We start from the raw sequence: 17,983 nt of genomic DNA on the forward strand, positions 1-17,983 counted from the left end.
CTTGGAATGTGTTGTAAAGCCCAGACTGGTGCATAAGAATATAAGAATCTTTTATAAATGAGGCTTGTTGTGTTCACAGTCTGAAGGCATTAGTATGCAAGTCTGGAGTGTGACTGTGTGTGTGTGTGTGTGTGTGTGTGTGTGTGTGTGTGTGTGTGTGTGTGTGTGTGTGTGAGGGAGAGAGAGAGAGTGTGTGCTGAGTGTCTGTGTGTGCCCCAGGCCATGTGTTACTCTGCTACCACTAATGAGCCCATTCACTCTGCAGCCCAATCTACTCAACACCACAGACGCACACACACACACACACACACACACACACACACACACACACACACACACACACACACACACGTCCACGGGGACGCTGGGACTAGAGATGCTGCCAGCGATCTACTGGCTATATCCCCAATGGAGAGCAGCACACACACATTCACACACACACACACACACACACACACACACACACACACACACACACACACACTCACTCACTCTCACCCACACTCCTCACACCATCCATACAGACACACACACGTTTTTTCAAAAAAATCCTCGCTCTGACAACCTCACCCACATAGCAATCGTTATCCTGCTGCCACACACACACACACACACACACACACACACATGCAACCACCCACCCCATCCATCCCACTGTAGTGTATATTCAACTGTATCATTTTTTCATTTCTGCTCAGTAATCTGTAAAATCTTTGTGCGATATGCTCCCCTGTATTTTCCTCATTAGACCGTGCATGTATCTTTTATCACCTAAACCCTGGTGAGGAAAACTGCCTGGAGTTTTGTCTTTTTACTCTAATTATTTTAGTAGTAATAGCATTATTTATGAAAGTAGTAATAGTGGAGTTGGTAATCATCGTGGGAGTAGCATCATCACAGCATTATGACAGTAATTAATTTTAAGCAGTGTGACATCAAAAGATGCCGTATACCTGAAATGAGATTTTTTAGTTTGCATTCATGATCAGTAATAAAAACAGACTGCTGACGCAGGTCCTCAAGTCAGTGTGTGAAGAAGAAAAAGAATCTTTTGGTCGAGAGTAAATGATATTAGTCGACACAGAGGAACTTTGCCTCCTAATTCCACCAATAGTTGCTCTGCTGTGTTGTTGTGGTGCTCTAAAAGTGTTCAGAGTGAACATAAAGCACATTTTAGAGACAGTGAATGCAGATTGCGTACACAGTCAAGGGGGAGACATGAGCGGATGCAAATAGACACAGATTTGCCCTGGGCAACGTATACTGAGATGAACACATGACTGTGTGTGCGTGGAAGATGTTTCAACTTGAGCGAATAGGTTGTGCTTGTTCTGAGGCTTTATGACTCCAATTTCTTCATATACAGGGACAATGGGCAGGGGAGAGGGTAGAGACAGTCAGAGTCTCAGCCTTACACTTACATGATCACTGCATGTATTGCGCACAAGCGACAACTAGCATCAGTGCTGTCAAGCTTTTTGTAGGTCAATAAACGCTGACTCCACAAACACTTCAGTTGTTTTAGATAACTTAACACACCTGAACCCCTGGTCACTCCAGAGGGTGGCACAGCAAAGTTCATCAGTCTGTCTACGTGGTGCTATAAGATTGAAGATGCAGTGTTTCAATAGGGAATGGAAATCCTCCTTCTTTGGAGGATATCAGCTGCCACCTGTACACCATCACCGCCCGTGTAGCCAAGCAAGCTAATCTCAACTCCGCTTGGTGTCACTGGGTTAAACTTCTGCTTCAAATCTCATTGACAGTGACAGATAATGACAGCTAGCACGCTATCCTGCAAAAAAAAAAAAAAAGTGTTGTAGTAGTGATAACCCTAAAACAGAGGTTTATGGGTAAAATGTTGACAAATTCAAGCCTTTATTTAGTATTATGAGAGCAGCACTGCTTTGATAGCAGAGACACATAGAGGTTTACTTGTTAATCAGTTTGCATAGAATAATTTAACTGCAGGAACACAAACATACTGAAAAAGAAATCAATAGTCTCATTTTGCATCTCCTGTGATGTAACTGTGTTTACAATTATGATCAATAACGCATACCAACATGTTGGCAGGTTAAAGAAACAGAGCGGTTAAGCAGTGTGGATGCTCCCTGCCAGTCAGGGGCATCAAGTGTGACATGAGTTCAAATGTGATGCATTTCTTCAAACAGTGTCACTGCTGCTGCTGCCAGGGAGCATTACAATACATATGTAGAAATGGAAACCTATTACAGCCTTCCCCACAGTACTGCCCCAGGCAAACACACACACACACACACACACACACACACAAGCACAAATGCACACATTGCTGAATGCTGGAAACCATCCACAACTGCCTGAGAGAAGGTGAAAAAGTTTTATTTTCCAGGCGTAAAATTCATAATTTATTACACTAAAGAAACCATCTATTAATTAATGTACGGTATAATTTTGTCTGATGCGTGAGATACAATCATAGTATTGTATGTTTAACTTGACTAGTTGCACAGTATCTTCAGTGCTGTTCACGGAACGATTTTTCAGAGCGATGAGCTGATTGAGACGTGTGCACACACATCATACAAACACAAACAACGCATATAGTGAGTCTCTGCACTGACTTGTGCTGAATAATGACCATACTTCCCAAGACTGTCTTTCAGTATTTTATTGCAAGGCAGCAGAGATGACATCAGCATAACTTCCCTGCAATGGAAAACAAAGCATCCACAGAGTCATTCTTTCATTTATGATGCCCTGTTCATAATTTAATGCAGTAACATACATACATTGGAATATAATTATAGATGGATGTATGAATCCTATTCCTCTACCTCTGCTACACTTACGCACCAGTGCCATGTTAGTGGGTCAAATAGCTTCATATATTTGGCAGACTGCGATAGAGGACCTACATTAACTTCATAAATCCTCTCCACACATCACATGTTTACATGCAGCCCCGAGTCAGATAAAACAAGCACACATGCGAGTATGCGTGCAAACACATGCAGACACACACACATGAGAGTGTGAGTGATTGAGAGAGAGACAGAGAGATTGTAAAGCCAGCTGTGCAGAGGGAAGCCCTGCCAAGTGGAGGGCAGAACCAGCGAGCTGAAGGCAGATGATAAGATGACAGATGAACTGAGCCCAGATGGCCTCCACATCTTCACTTCACAGTCCCGTAATACCCTTATAATTCTACATATTTTCACTCCGTTCTTCAGTCATTTTAAGAACCTGTATTTGCCTGTTTTTTTCAGCACGGTCCTCCTGCATCACACTCTGTTACGTCTTGTCTCTGCTGGTTGCAGTTTATCTGAGCCATGGCCTGTCTGGCTCAAAGCCATCCGCTCCATTGTTTTTAGAGGCTGATCAATTCATTTTTCCAGCAGAAGCGATTTGGAGGAGAGAAAAAAAGCTGTAACTGTCTATTGTCTGTTTATTGTCCTCCTTATGTTCAATTCCTGCTGGTTAATTAATGATGACACAGTCCAAACTGAGCCGTACAGTGTAAAACAGACCCAGTTTAAAGGAGCACATGGAAGAAAACATAATGATTATAGGATGCTAATGTCTGCTTCTTCTCTGAAATCATGTATGAGGAATGGGACAGTACAGTATGTATAAATAATTAATAGGTACTCTGACAATATTGCAAACCACCAAAATACAATGAGTCAATATATTTTCACACTGGATAACCACTGATATCTGCAAGCATCACTGAGAGAATAATCAAAGATTCATATATGCAGGGCTGTAGCCAGGATTTTAGATTAACTAAAGTCACCAATTCCCCGAGCACAACCCCACCCACCTCATTCATTTATGACTAGCCACCAACTAGAGTATTTACAAAAATCACAAACATATGGTTTAAATGTAGGTTGTATTCAGTAAACAACACCAATACAATAACAAAAACTTTTTACTATTTATTATATACTATTTATTAGACATCTTATTTTATTTTATTTATTTATCTTCCCACTAGCTTTATGTAAAGTTAGGATCGGTTAATGTCCCCATGAGTTGCTGATGGGACACTTATTATTGTAACACCGTACCAACAAGGAGAGGAGAGAAGAGATGACTGAAGAGGAGATGAGAGGAGAGAAGAGGAGGAGGGAGGGCGGGAGAGGAGGTGATTGGATGATGGGATAAAATGAGGGAAGAGCAGGGCAGACTGCTGCCCACCCAGGTTTCATTGAAAATCTGTAAATAAAAGCAAACAATTTGTGATTTCAGTTTATATGATTATGGTTTATGGTTGTACTTTATTATTCTTTAGTCTCTGTCATTATGTACTGCGAAACAAGAACAGGTAAGAAAGATGAAGAGCAATCTAATGAAATACACTTTTTAGAAATTAAAAAAAAAAAAAAGGCTAAATATATAAAGAGTTCCTCCCATGTGTTTGTGGACTTTTCAGTGTTTTAGAATGTCGGCAAACTTCGATCAGATTCGGTGCCCCTCAGTGTTGACTCCATGGCGAAGGCCTTGGTGTCATCCCAATACAAGTATCGCTGTGGGGTTATATTACTGTTGCGTCAATGTAGTTCAATATATAATGAAACATCCAAACGTGTAAAATGTGCAGATTTTCACTCTCCTGATAATGTATTTCTGAAGACCTTGGATGAAATGTAAAATGAGACCCATCTTAACCGTCAGAGATACTCTCAAAGAAAAACAGCAGGGATGGTGCAGGTTGAGCATTTCTTAAGGGAGGCAAGAGCCTTCAGGACACAATCAATAAATGCAGGTGGTAGACAAGAAATTTGCTCATGTCAAGGCTGAAGATGCAAAGCATCAGTCTAAAGAGGGAAAATGGACCTGACATCGTGTCTCAGGTGACCAAACACTCAGCTGAAGTCTGAAGAAGAGCAAAGTGGAGGGTGAAAATCAGCCATTACCTGTTACCACATCCAGTGAGATGATAAACTAGCAGCAGCTCTCACGTCATGTTTGGTGCAAAAGACGAAGCAGCAGAAGTGTTAAGACCTGACGCAGCTCACAGCTCGAATAACAGCACAACTGACTGACAACTGGCGCTCTAAAAGTAGAAATCCTGCACGTAAACTAAGTATAGTTATTGTTAAATATACAAGCAGGTTCATCAACACACAGGACTGCAACATGCTAGGACAGATCATTTACTATCATGCACAAACAGCTAATTTTGAGCTTACACGTGTTGTTAATGGATTGTATACATCAGTAATTTCTGCATACCCCTGCTGCATCAGCGCGGTTGCCTCATTGAAATGAATGAGAGCGCCGACTTCTTTCACCCTGCAGTGTTGTCTGTCTGAACACAGCCTCAGAGAGGTGACAAATTGTTTCAGTGACCCACAGTTGGAAACCATCTACTTTACTTTCAGGCCATTCCCTTTTTTTGAAACATGAGTGAAGTGACCTGCATCCACACAGCAGTAACTCTCAGGTGTACTGTAAAAAGTGGCTTGACCTTGTCGATGGTGCCAACAATGAACACCGGCAGATTTGTAGGTCACTGTGTACCCCAAGTGTGGCGGCTTGCTCAGCTGCAGCCTGCAAGTATGTGGGTGCCGTGTGGATGTTGTGAGGCCCACTGGACGTATCAAACCAACGGATCATTTTGTCAAGGCGGTACGGCTTTCATTTCCCCTGTTGTGCTTGTGATTTTATCACACAAATAAACAGACAGACACCAAAGCCTCCGCTGGAGCCTGAAGATCTGACAAAGGCTATTTTGTAAGTCTTATCGCTGTTACTTATGCAACACACAGGCATGCACAGAAAATAGAGAGTGACGGCTGTGCGTCCTAAACAAGCAAAAGACCTGCACTGATGTATAAGATACAGACAAGACACCTGTGTGAAACACTGGAGAGGAAATTGTTTTTAGTGTTCATGTACTGTTTGTGTTGTGATGTCCTTAGTTCTTAATGTTCTTTACATGGGGCTGAATGAGGAAACCAATTATATCAACAGTATGTGGATGATAATGTGAGTCAATGAGGAAATAAGACCTGAATAAAAGATGCAAAAATACCTTTTAACAAATGAGTGAAACTTTGCTTTGTGTAAGAACTACAGTGTAATGATACATTAACCGATGACAAGGACACTGTATGTAAAACAGTAACTGGGCGTCCACCAAGTCATCCATCTAGAAATAATGCTTTGCTAAAATCTGAACAAATGTGCTCCTGGGTGAAGTTTCCATGTTTTCAACAGAACTTCACTGAAATGCATCTAAAAAAGTCTGCACCAGCTGGCGTTGCATTTTAATTTGGCACCGACCACGGTGTTGAATTATTTTTCGACGGCTGATGGCTGATTCCTGAGAAGGGAAAAAAATAAAAAGAGGAAAGTGAGCCAGATGTAATGCTTTCACTCACACACTCATCTCCTTTCATCTTGTTCCTCCAGCACGTACTGTTTATGTTGCCAGAATAAAATAGGCTAGAGAGCACTCAACTGAAAATCCCATTGAGAGCAAAAGACTCTCCCGCTTTCCTTTAACTTCACACAGCGCTATTTAAACAAAAAATACAAACATATCAGTGTGGGAAATACAGACTCATCTCGTGCTTCCAGGCAATTTTATTTTTTGGCAAATGAAAGGGTGATACGAAATGCCATAAAAAGAGTACCGTCAAACGTATTAAATGTGCCTCGCACGATTTTGTATAGCATGTACAGCCCATTGGAGACTTTCTCTCATCAAGGAAAAGAGGCATTTCATGCTGTAAACATCCAGTAATAAGACAGCAAATACAACCTGACATGCAGCAGACTGAAATCATTCTTTCTGCTATGAACCGCTTCAGGCTCACGGGCTCATACAGGACGAAGCTCAACAATCCCAGAAATCCTTTCTTATCCAGCATTTCCAGCTCTAATGACAAGTGAGAACAGCACACTCAGTTGATGTTTGTTCTCACCTTGATTTCTTGCCAAATCTTGTACCGACAATGTAGGCTAGCCCACCAGGGGAAGTGATTTGTTTCCCAGAGTTAGAATGTAGGCACTCAGCAAACAGTGAGGTGCTTGGGATGAAAAGCATCCACCAAATGGTATTTTTTATTTTTTCATATTTTTTTTTTTTTGTGGCACAATGAGAAGCAGTTGGACTGTATCTGTGATGCATAGACCGACTGCACATTCACTCCCAATCAGTGTGGCTTTAGACGGGAAGACGTCCAGGAAATTAATATTCTCCAGGAAGACAGAGTGCTACTTTTTCTTTCATAGACTACACAAACATTTCAGTGTTTATGTCCAGAGCCGGAGCTACAATTGAGGAAACTGACTTCATGTCTCTTGATTTAGTTTTTTTTTTTTTTTTTTTTTTTTGGTTAATCCCAGTAAGCTGGGAGGATTTGCATTACTTTTTTTGTTTTATTTGAGGACTTTCAGGATTCAGTAGTTCACCAGTCTGGTATGCTGGGTGACTGGCCTTGAAACAGCATTCATACCTTTATGCTGGAAAATTGAATGGTAACACTTCATGTTATGGCCGAGTCACTCTTTTCCTAACAATTTTCTGGAAGTAACTACCTGATCTGGTAATAATTGTAGTAAAACAGAAACAAAGCTGTGAGAGCTGAGTGTTTCTAGAATCCTGGCGTCATCTGTCCATGTCTAAATGAAGCCATTTGGAGGTATAGAAGGCGGCATCCTGGTGTAACTTTTCATTCAAATGAGGCACAAATTTTAACCAAATTTCTAGAAAACTGCAAAGTTACAAATTAAAATGTTTCCATCCACAACTTGTATGTGAGTTGTTTATAGTCTGGTGGTGCTACTTCTTCAGTGTGGTGCTATTAAACCATTGCAGAAGAAGAGGGTGGGACACAATGACATCATTGAAAGTGTGTCAAGCCTCAAACGATCAAAACAAATGTAGAAAACATGATGGAGATATGGCATTTTATTCTCAACAATGGACCTTTAAGTCCTAAGCTTCATCTACATTATGCTTTATTTGCCAAGTCTTTCCATTGCACTTTGTTGTACTTTGCATTTATTCAGGTTAAAAAACTTTTTTACAATATTTTGAGTTTGTGTTTTTTTTTCCTAATTCCCACTCACACATTTATAAGCAAATGTAAAATGCTTATAAAAACAGGTGGATGGAAACTCTCACTGACTGCCGCTGTTCTCAACAACAACTCAAACATGCTGGCTCCAACAGACCATTCAAAAAGCTGTCAGTTAAAGAGATGAATAATAAAAATATTGTGCCACAGTCTGGTCAGTATCGTCTCTTGGATTTGAATCACGAATAGTAATGAGTCTCTTCTACAGCAGTGAGCTGCAGCTGACTCACAGGACTCTTGGCTCTCTTTAGTTACACATCAAAAGACTCTTTAAAGGCAGTGAGGGACATGATAAACAGACAGGGACACAAGTCCAGGAAATGTCTCTTATCGCCATCTGTCTGGCATCGCTACCTCAGTCTTCCAGTAATCCATGTATGAACATGCTGTTCACTATAAAAACTGAAACAATGTTTGACAATCCTGATCCAAGAAATGTCACATCTCAGTGATTTTATCATATAATTTGTCAGATCGCATCTTGTTTGCTCTTCAGGCGGTGATAGAAGCTGATGAGCACAACACAGACATGAGAGCCCAGTAGAAAATAGACATTATACTTTAAAAACAAATGCCAAAGCAGGACATTAATATTAACTCGTCACTCCCTATTTACTGTATAGTGCACTGCATGAATATCCACCAACCGAGTGTGTAACACATGCATGATATAGGGCCCTCAGCTGTCGAATGTCTTTTCCATATGAAGTGGCGAATGAGTGAGTACATATATAGTATAGTACTATACAGTATCTGTCCGTGGCATTACATTATCGCAGCACTAGTCAATATTTTTATATTCACAATAGATCAAATAATTATACGCAATGTGAAAGGTGTGTCTTTTGGTAATAAACCTGCAGAGAATTATCACCAGACTCTGCAGTGTTTTAGCATCTTGCAGGTATTTGTTTTAGCTTTACGGGTAGCAGCTTCACCATTTTGGTTCACTCAACAGCAGCAGGCAGCTGTTTTCAGCAAAAAAAAAATACTATCTGCTCGGCACCAAATGGCAGGCAGACAACACTAGTGAGTAGCTGGTGAACGTAGTGGAGCATTTAGTAGCTAAAGAGCCAGATATTTCCCTCAGGAGCTGGTGGAGACCAAAACAGAGCTAAAAGAAGAGTGAGTACTGGACATACATTCATCAGGTGAACAGATGCATGACTCATGATTAATCACAATGTTGTTTAGTTTATGCTGGATGTGTAAGGATTTGCTAACACCTTGTAAACTATGATGAAGCCTGGTTAAGGTTAAGCAACTTAAACACAAAGGAAACAATGATTTCTTATTGACCCTGAGCTGTAACTATATATAAAACTCTACTACTCACACTGATGTGGTAGATGTATCTCTGGCAGCCTTGTCTTCAGCACTTGTTGTATTTCCTTGCTCTGCCTGCAGTACTGTAATATACTACTATTCTGTCTGTATGTGCTTGGCCTCATCAGTAAGTTCCCCAGGTTATTGAGAAATAATGTAGATGAAAGAAACTCAAATCCTGCTGCTTAAAGAGAAAGCTCAATATAATGAGCAATAATTTAGTTAATGGGAATCCCATCTCTGATTACATTTCTTGTTTTATTGTGTTGCAGACTTACCAGCCTGCACCAGCCATGAACAGTCAAGTAAAAGCTCAGACAGCATCACTGTTGAGTAAAACCAGAGTTTAACTAGCCTTGTTATATTGTTCAAAACAGTGTCTGAAGCCGCTTAATACTTTTTCCAAAGACACAACTGGCAGTGGTTGAACAGAGGAGGGTCTGCATGAGGAAGACTGAAATACACATGCACACAAGCACGCTCATGCAAACATGTACACAGAGAGTTTAACTCTATGCTTTGCCAATATTGTTTCAACTGTGATGCTAATAGAGCAAACTGAGGAGAAAATTTAATTGAAATTGAAAGAGAGAGGGAGGGAGAGACAAAGAGAAGAGATGAGTAATGATAGAAGAAGAAAAACAGGGCAGAGACTGCATTCATACAGTATCTGTCACTCTGTGTGTGTGTGTGTGTGTGTGTGTGTGTGTGTGTGTGTGTGTGTGTGTGTGTGTGTGTGTTGCCTGCGGAACAGTTGATGGATTTGCTGCTTGACTGCTCACACAGATTGGTGCCTGCTGTGATGGCAGCCTTGAACTGAAATTACGTGCACACAAGCACACCCGCACACACACACACACACACACACACGCACACACACACACACACACACACACGCACACACACACACACACACACACAAGAAGTACACATAATTGCAATTTCTGTGTGTACAAGTGCATTTGTGTGTATTCTTAAGTTGGGGCGAGCGGGTGTGTTGCCTCTAGGAGGCCATTTCAAAGCGCTGTGGAAGGATGGATGAACACAAGGCCAACCAAAGCACCAGAGAGGATGAGACAATTGAACAGGTTCAAAACGCAGTGTTTATGCGTTTATTAGCAGCCATTTATTATATTCTGTGTCAGATGCTTCATTTTTATTGAATCAGTGGCAGGATGGCTGGCTTCCCCAATTACTATCTCTTTTTAAAATTGGTGAAATGAATAGATAATCAGAGATGAATTTATACAGCTTACAAAGACTACTGTTTCACTGTACACTCTGATGGTACAGTCTGCTAATTGAGGCAGTTGGAGTCGATTCTGAATTATTTTAATCTTGTTTTTGATAACAGCGTATGGAATTTCTCCCTCCCCGTACCTCTAAATCAAGTCCCCAGATGAGATTAATGTGCTGTCTTGAAATTTGTGGTGAAGATGTGTTTTGTTCCAGTGGGTGAGTGTAGAGGAGATTTCTCAGCAGGGAGGGAGGTTGTGCCAACAAGGGGAGAACAACCTCAGACTGCATGAAATATCACAAAATATATTATTGGAAAGCTTGCACCAGTCAAATAGCTGAGGCTGTACTGTATTAGCATGGCTCTCCACCAAACATACACCATAAACAAATCATTAATACTTCCAGTCCCTTGCTATATATATATATATATATATGCATATATATACATATATATACATACATACATACATATATATGCATATATATGTGTGTATGTGTATGTATATGTATATATGTGTATATGTGTGTGCATGTATATATGTGTGTGTGTGTGTGTGTGTGTATGCATATATTTGCATATACGTATATGTACATATGAAACACATGACTGCATGAAGGTTATTATTACATGGGCTCAGGAACACTTCTGAAAACTCTTGTCTGTATTTATTCACATTGTACACAGCTTCATAACTTATTGAATTAGGTTATAAGTTAAAGTTGTATCTTGCATATATAGCTTTTATAAAATTTTATTTTTTCCATTTTTATTTTTGTCTTGTTTTATCTTGTTTCATTTTTTTTATGACTCAATGGGATGAATGGGATCAAGTGGGATCAGTAAAGTTTATCTGAAGTTGTTCATTTGTAAAATATCTTGAAATTTTAATGTTTGATGTTTGATGTGATGATTTTCATTTGTTTAACATGAAACAACTCAGCATCTGCCTTTTCTAAGATAGGTGGTATGGCTTATTTGGACCTGATTATATATTGCTGATTACATATTTCTGAGATTTGATCCTTCTTGAATATCAAGCATAACATCATCTGCATAAAATGAAGTCTTGTGGTCTGACTTTGCAGTGAGTCCCAGACAGAGCTGGGAGGTGGTTCATTAAAACTGTCGAATAGCAAGTAGAGTTCAAAACTTTGTGCAACTCGAGTGAAACTATAACTGTCTTTGTTTTGTTGCAGTGTGAAATGTTGTCCCTTGATGGTTTTGTTACAGTGGATTTAGAGCAAAATTCTCCAACTGTCGGAATGACTTCTTTAATGTACAAGTACATAACAAACAGATATTTTTCTTTCTTTCTTCCTTCTCTAGTGGAGCATCAGGGAGCAGCAGCGAATCAGAGAGCAGCTCAGAGTCAGACACAGACGAATCGGAGAGCAGCTCCAGTGACAGCGAGTATAATCAGGCCTCGCGCACGAACACTCCAGAGGTAGGATGACATTTGTGTTTCTGCTGGTGAATATGTTTGAGTTGCATGTAACTCTGTTCACACACAGTGAGCAACATGTTTATGGTTAAAAGGTACGGAAACTTAGCAGAAATGAACTTGTCTTTTTTGCATGTGAAATGATAACCAAGTTCAATTTATGAACTGGCAGTCAGTACAGTTGCCACATCAATTTTTCTAACCCCAGTTATTACTGGAGTCATGCAAGCTTTTTGTTTGCGCCAGCCGTCAAAATCTCATTTTGTTGGTTCCCTTTTTTTTTTTTTTTTTTTGACAGTGACAACATCATGTGTCTCCAGCTCTCACAAGTGTCTCCAATTTTGTTTACATTTCATTAACAGACAGATGCACTTTCATTGCCTTTTTTATTCTCCCTGATTCACCACTGTTCACTCCACAGTGTGTGTGTGACTGCCTGTACATTAAACGGTCTCTTCCCATGGTCTCTGGGTGGTGTTCTGAAAGTCGTAAAACTCCAACTGCAGAACGCTGAATTATAACATTATTTATCACATTATTTTTATGGCTCAACGCTGCTTGGTTTCATGGGCATATGCAGCCTTTCCCAGTGAGAGAGAGAGACACATGCAGAGAAAGAGAAAGAAAATCATTTGGAAGCATGCAACCCATAGGCAGCTGTATGTGAAAACCACCTACAACACAGAGATCAAATAAATACAGCTACTTTCAGATCAAACTAAAGGAAGATCGCTTTTCTGGCTGCAAATAATAAAAACTTCAATGATTTATGATATCAAGACATCAAGTTAAGAATCTTTAACCTATCTTGAGTTTTTCAGACCAAATAATATTCTGCTATGACGATGATACTGTAGATACAGCCATCCTAATGAAATGAAGGTGTTGCAGAATGTTTTTTACTTTTGAAGTGTTTAATAATCTTTAAGTTGTTTTCCCCTTATAGCCTGAGCCGCCCTCCACCAACAAGTGGCAGCTGGACAGCTGGTTGAATAAGGTCCAAGCTCAAACCAAACCCCTGCTGCCCCCCCAGCAAGAACATCATGGCACAGGTCAGTATGGACATTTACAGCCACTACAGTCATAATAATAAAACACTGGTTTGAAAACTTATCCTGGTCCAATGGTCCTCTGCCCAGGCTCCATCACCCAGGGCCCAGAGACTTTCTCTCCAGGGACTGAAGCACCGGGAGTGGGGACAGCTGCTAAGACCAAGCCCTGCGGATCAAACAGCACCCCTGTTCCAACTGCACCAACAGTGGAACACAAGGATACAAGGGCAGCCTTATGGTAGGAGCTACAAGTGCATTTGTTTGGAAATTTGGCAAAGCAACTTTTCAAATTCTATCCGTTGAATCGCTTAATGAATGAATGACACACTGACAGAGGGATGAATCATTTGTAGGCAGAAATGGACCAAAATGTGTCTCTAACCATAAAAGGGGAAAAATCAATTCTTGCTCCTTGCAGCCCAGGCAGAGAGAAGGCCAAGGCAAAGCTCAGCCAGAAGGCGTCAGGGGAGGGCCAGAGGTCAAAGATGAGGCTGTCACCGGGTCTGTTGTCTGGACCAGAGGTCACGACCCCGAGGAGGAACACCACAGGGAAGAAACAGCCCAGACGGACAGACAGATCCAACAGCGTGGAGGATACTCAGAACCAGACATGGAGCAGAGCAAACCAGCATAGGTAAGGAGGGGAGGGCAGACCCCCCCTTAACAATCTGAATAATTGAATAAATTCATTCATACACACACACACACACACACACACACACTTAAATGTGACTACCAGGATTTGACTGCATAGTCAAAATGCCATTAGATTTGAGGCCAAGCCCTTCACTAGCCTACAGTTTTGTTTTGTTTTTTGGTGCTTTGGCACTGCCATGGCCTCCTCTATGAGCTGATTATTCAAAGTCAAACTAAAACTTGCAGATATTTTTTTATATTCAAAATGAATGGCCCCAGTTTTCCCTAAATGAGAGGTGTGTTTATTATCAGAGAGCCACATTTCAATATATTCAATATATTTAAAATAGTTAATTTCTGATATCTAATAAAAGGATTAAGGTCCCAGGACAGTTCCCAGGGAAACACCACATCCTATTCAACTTTTTAAATCACTGTTTAGCAGCTGCCCCGCTGAAACCAATTGCGTTTAATTTATAAAGTGTGAAATTTGAAGGAGAGCAGCACAATTGTAACAACCTATTTCTTGACTGGTATCTATACATCATAACTTACACGTCACTTCTTATTGATAAAACTATTGAAATTAACATTAAGACAACATGTTACTTAGTACTGAGGGCTGACCGAGGCTCTAGTGGCTCACTGAGCTTCTTGGCAGCCAGCCACTGAGCACTGTCACTCCCACATCTGTTGTGAAAAATGCTCAGATTGAGTAGAAGCCATGCCAAACTGGCTGCTCAGCTTGACGCGTGGCCAATTAGAAAAAAACACTGACTCCTTTTCTCCTTCAATCCCTTCTTCCCTCACCCTTTCCATTTTTAAGTTATCCGCATCCAAACAAGTTCAGCTGAATCCATGCTGTTTTCAATTATTTCACGCTGTCTTGTATTTTTTCACTTTAACACACATTCACCTCCTGCAGCTGGCCAATGCAAACATTAACTGCTGCTGTTTGTCAACGTAAAACTGCACTACAGCAGCCGTGCCTTGCTCATGGGTAACTAATCTGGATCTCATCGTGTTTTTTCCCATTGCAGCCCTGCAGCCAGAGAGAAGGACCTGTTGCCTCCCCCCTCCCTGGAGCATCAGAACCCCCCGAGGCCACGAAGCAAACCCCCCAGTGGGAAAACAGCCCCCAGGAAAGAACCTCGCAGTGCTACCAACTCAAACAACAACACAGTGACTCCACCAGCCGCGCTACAGCAAACCCCTGTGCCAGTACCTGCTGTCAGTGTAAACCAGGTTAGTTTGTAAGGGTGGGATGTGCGTGTGTTTGTGGGGGGCATCGAGAGTTTCTCTGTATTTCTTCTGACTGTTTCTTCTGAATGGTTGCTCCAACTAATACTAATACTAACGTATTAGTACTATAGAGTATGTGCTATACTCCAAGTGAGCGTCACCCTTTTACTTATCAACATCTGCAATATGTAAATATATGTAAGTTTAAAGCCAGTGTAACACTGTCCATGTATCCTGTAATGATCCTTGTGGATCTGTGGATGATTTGTAAAAGTCATCATATCCCACAGGATAAAAACTGTATTACTACATGACTATTAAGGCTCAACACCGACTGCTTTTATCGACATATGGAAGAGAGAGAGGGGGAGTCAGAGCTGAATCATCACCCATCGTCTTAACCTATAAGGAAGTAACACCCTGTGGTTTTGTGACGATCAGAAAGAGAGAAAGTTGGTCGAAACATTGTCATCAAGGAATCAGCAGGATATTGTTAAAAATGATTTTCTCTGCAATGTCAGATGTGTAATGTTGAAATACCACAGGCTGAAGAGCAGCCTGTAAATGAGTCCATGAGCATAAGAAATATTGTAAATGTCTGAAATCCACTGAAGTCAGGCTGACATGAGAAAGATGAACACATGCTCATCTTTGGAAGAACAAAAGAAGTGAACATCAGTTCACACAATGCGCGCTGGAATTTATTTTAGGATGTGCCATGTTTTGATCTCTGTTGATCTTTATGACACCGGTGCCTCTTGTCATTTGTATATGTTGGCTTTGAAAAACAAATTTCCTCTCTGTTTTTATGTCGTCATTCTGAGGAAACCGCTGCATGCTTGAAAAACTCAGCCACTGAGGCTAATTAACTGACACCCATCAGTGATATTGAGACAATGAAAAGTGCGTTTTGGCAACAACCAGCCAACCTCAGATCCTCTGTCACAGTCCAGATAAGATAAGATAAGATAAGACTTTTTTAATCCCCCATAGGGGAAATTAGGGTGTTACAGGCAGCAGCAATAGTATCAGTATAAAAGGAGACATAGAGGGGAATAAAAAATCCAAAATCGAAAATCAATGATGTCCGTATATGAATTCTATACAACAAAGGGGGTATTAAAAATAATATTGCTAACATAGAAAACAATGAGAATTGCACATGGTTTAAGTACAGTGTTTTTCACTACAAGACAAAACGTTAAAAACCTGACACCTGAGACTGACATGCCTGACCCTGACATCTGCCCCCTCTTCAACCACAGCGTCAGTCAGCCCGACAGCCGCTCAGAGCTCCACACTGCGTCATTCCTACAATACATATGATGCTTAGCCATCAACTTATGTTTTATTTATTTATTTTACCTTTTGTCAACAATAATATGCTTCAGGAAAATGAAATAAAAAAAAATTGAGCTTGACCTCAGCTGCTGTGTATGACTTTAAAGGTACATAATCGAAGGTTAGAATGTTTTGCCTTCATTAACAGTGATACCAATTACACTGAATGTTTATGTAATGGTTTTGAGGTTGATTTTAAAGGTCCACCATTTTACATCCATGATATCATGTTGGATTCTGCATCATTTAAAGAGGTGTATTATAATTTGATGTCAACAACCTGAAATTCCCACATTTTACGGAAAAAACATCTTAACCTAAAACATCTGCAACCCTCACTGCGGGTCTTGTCATGACACCTGATCTGCTGCCAACCTTAGCTGTGCAGAACATCTGGCAAAACAGCTAATTTTAGTGTCAGCAGTGAGAAGAGAAGAAGTTTCCAGAAAACACTGCAAGGAAGTGCTTTTTGCCTGCAGTGTAAATGAGCATTATACAGAAGACAGGCTTTTTCTTTTTCAACAGAACACAACATGGCGTTTATTGAAAATGGATTTTGCAGATGGCAACACGCGTTGGACTGTTTCCAAAAGTCTGAGAAAACTGTTGCTTTGTGTCTGCCAAGCGAGTGGGTTTTGCTCAAGACTGGAAACATTAGTGGTATTTTCTCCATCTACCTCTGTAGTTGCTTCCTCGCGTTGATGTTGCGCACGCAGTTCTGCTGCCCGCTTCCTTTTGTTTGAGTACAGTCATTGATCATTTCATGTCTAAAATCAAGAATTCAACATCTGATGGACAATTTTGATTGGATACTAAACGAGGTCAGAGATCCAGGTGTAACTCTGCAGAGCGACCAAGAAATAAGCAGGCACAGGCTGGGTCTGATTGCTGGCACACATCCTTCACACACATCCTTCGCACAAGAAAAAGTGCCAGGATGATGATGCACAAACAGCTCGGAAACAGTTTATTCACTAACAGGATAAGGCTGGGTGACACTGTAGTTTATTTTGACTCAATTCTGCTGCCATAAATACTCACTAGGGTATCAGTGTGTGTAATCCTCAGATGAAAACCAACAATGTTATATGTGTGTGTGTGTGTGTGTGTGTGTGTGTGTGTGTATATTATATATGGACATGTTTTCAAAAACATATGTCCTCAGTAGCAACTCATGTCTTGTGCCCTCGTGCCTCAGAAACGGTACGGAGGTCATAAAGTTTTGAGAGAAGGACTAACACATTGTTGGTGTCAGTATTTTCATGGGATGTGTTATGCCAGATTTACCCTTTGAAGCATGTAATAGCTAGAACAAATGGAGGCGGAGAGAACAAGAGAAAAAGTATTGATGTGATTTCTATGGAAGTCATAAACCTGACTTCTGTGATGGAACTGTGATGTGATGCTATACTTTGAGCATTTGCAGGCTGAAAGGTCACTGTGAGTAGTTGTTACAAATGTCGCACAGCTTTTAGAAAAAGCATCACATCATTCACTTTCCCAGTCTTTCTGAATCTAGACTGCACCAGTGAGGGGCCTTCTTTCTGTTGACGATGCAGGAATCAGGGCTGAATATCATTGCTGCCATCAGTGAGGAGACACTTTTAGTGGACGCTGAATGATC

General features: G+C 40.7%; 1 protein-coding gene across 3 annotated transcripts in view; it reads left to right on the forward strand.

Moving 5' to 3' along the window:
- Positions 1-17,983, forward strand: part of aff2 (AF4/FMR2 family, member 2) — a 133,424-nt gene that overhangs the window by 98,943 nt on the left and 16,498 nt on the right. For all 3 annotated transcript variants that reach the window (XM_076738567.1, XM_076738566.1, XM_076738568.1), the window contains 5 exons: positions 11,974-12,091; positions 13,035-13,140; positions 13,228-13,378; positions 13,559-13,774; positions 14,817-15,021. In XM_076738567.1, coding sequence (XP_076594682.1) covers positions 11,974-12,091; positions 13,035-13,140; positions 13,228-13,378; positions 13,559-13,774; positions 14,817-15,021 — 796 coding nt within the window. The remainder of the gene's footprint in view (positions 1-11,973; positions 12,092-13,034; positions 13,141-13,227; positions 13,379-13,558; positions 13,775-14,816; positions 15,022-17,983) is intronic.

Source organism: Chaetodon auriga, chromosome 9, assembly GCF_051107435.1.
Source record: "Chaetodon auriga isolate fChaAug3 chromosome 9, fChaAug3.hap1, whole genome shotgun sequence".
Classification (NCBI taxonomy): Eukaryota; Metazoa; Chordata; class Actinopteri; order Chaetodontiformes; family Chaetodontidae; genus Chaetodon; species Chaetodon auriga.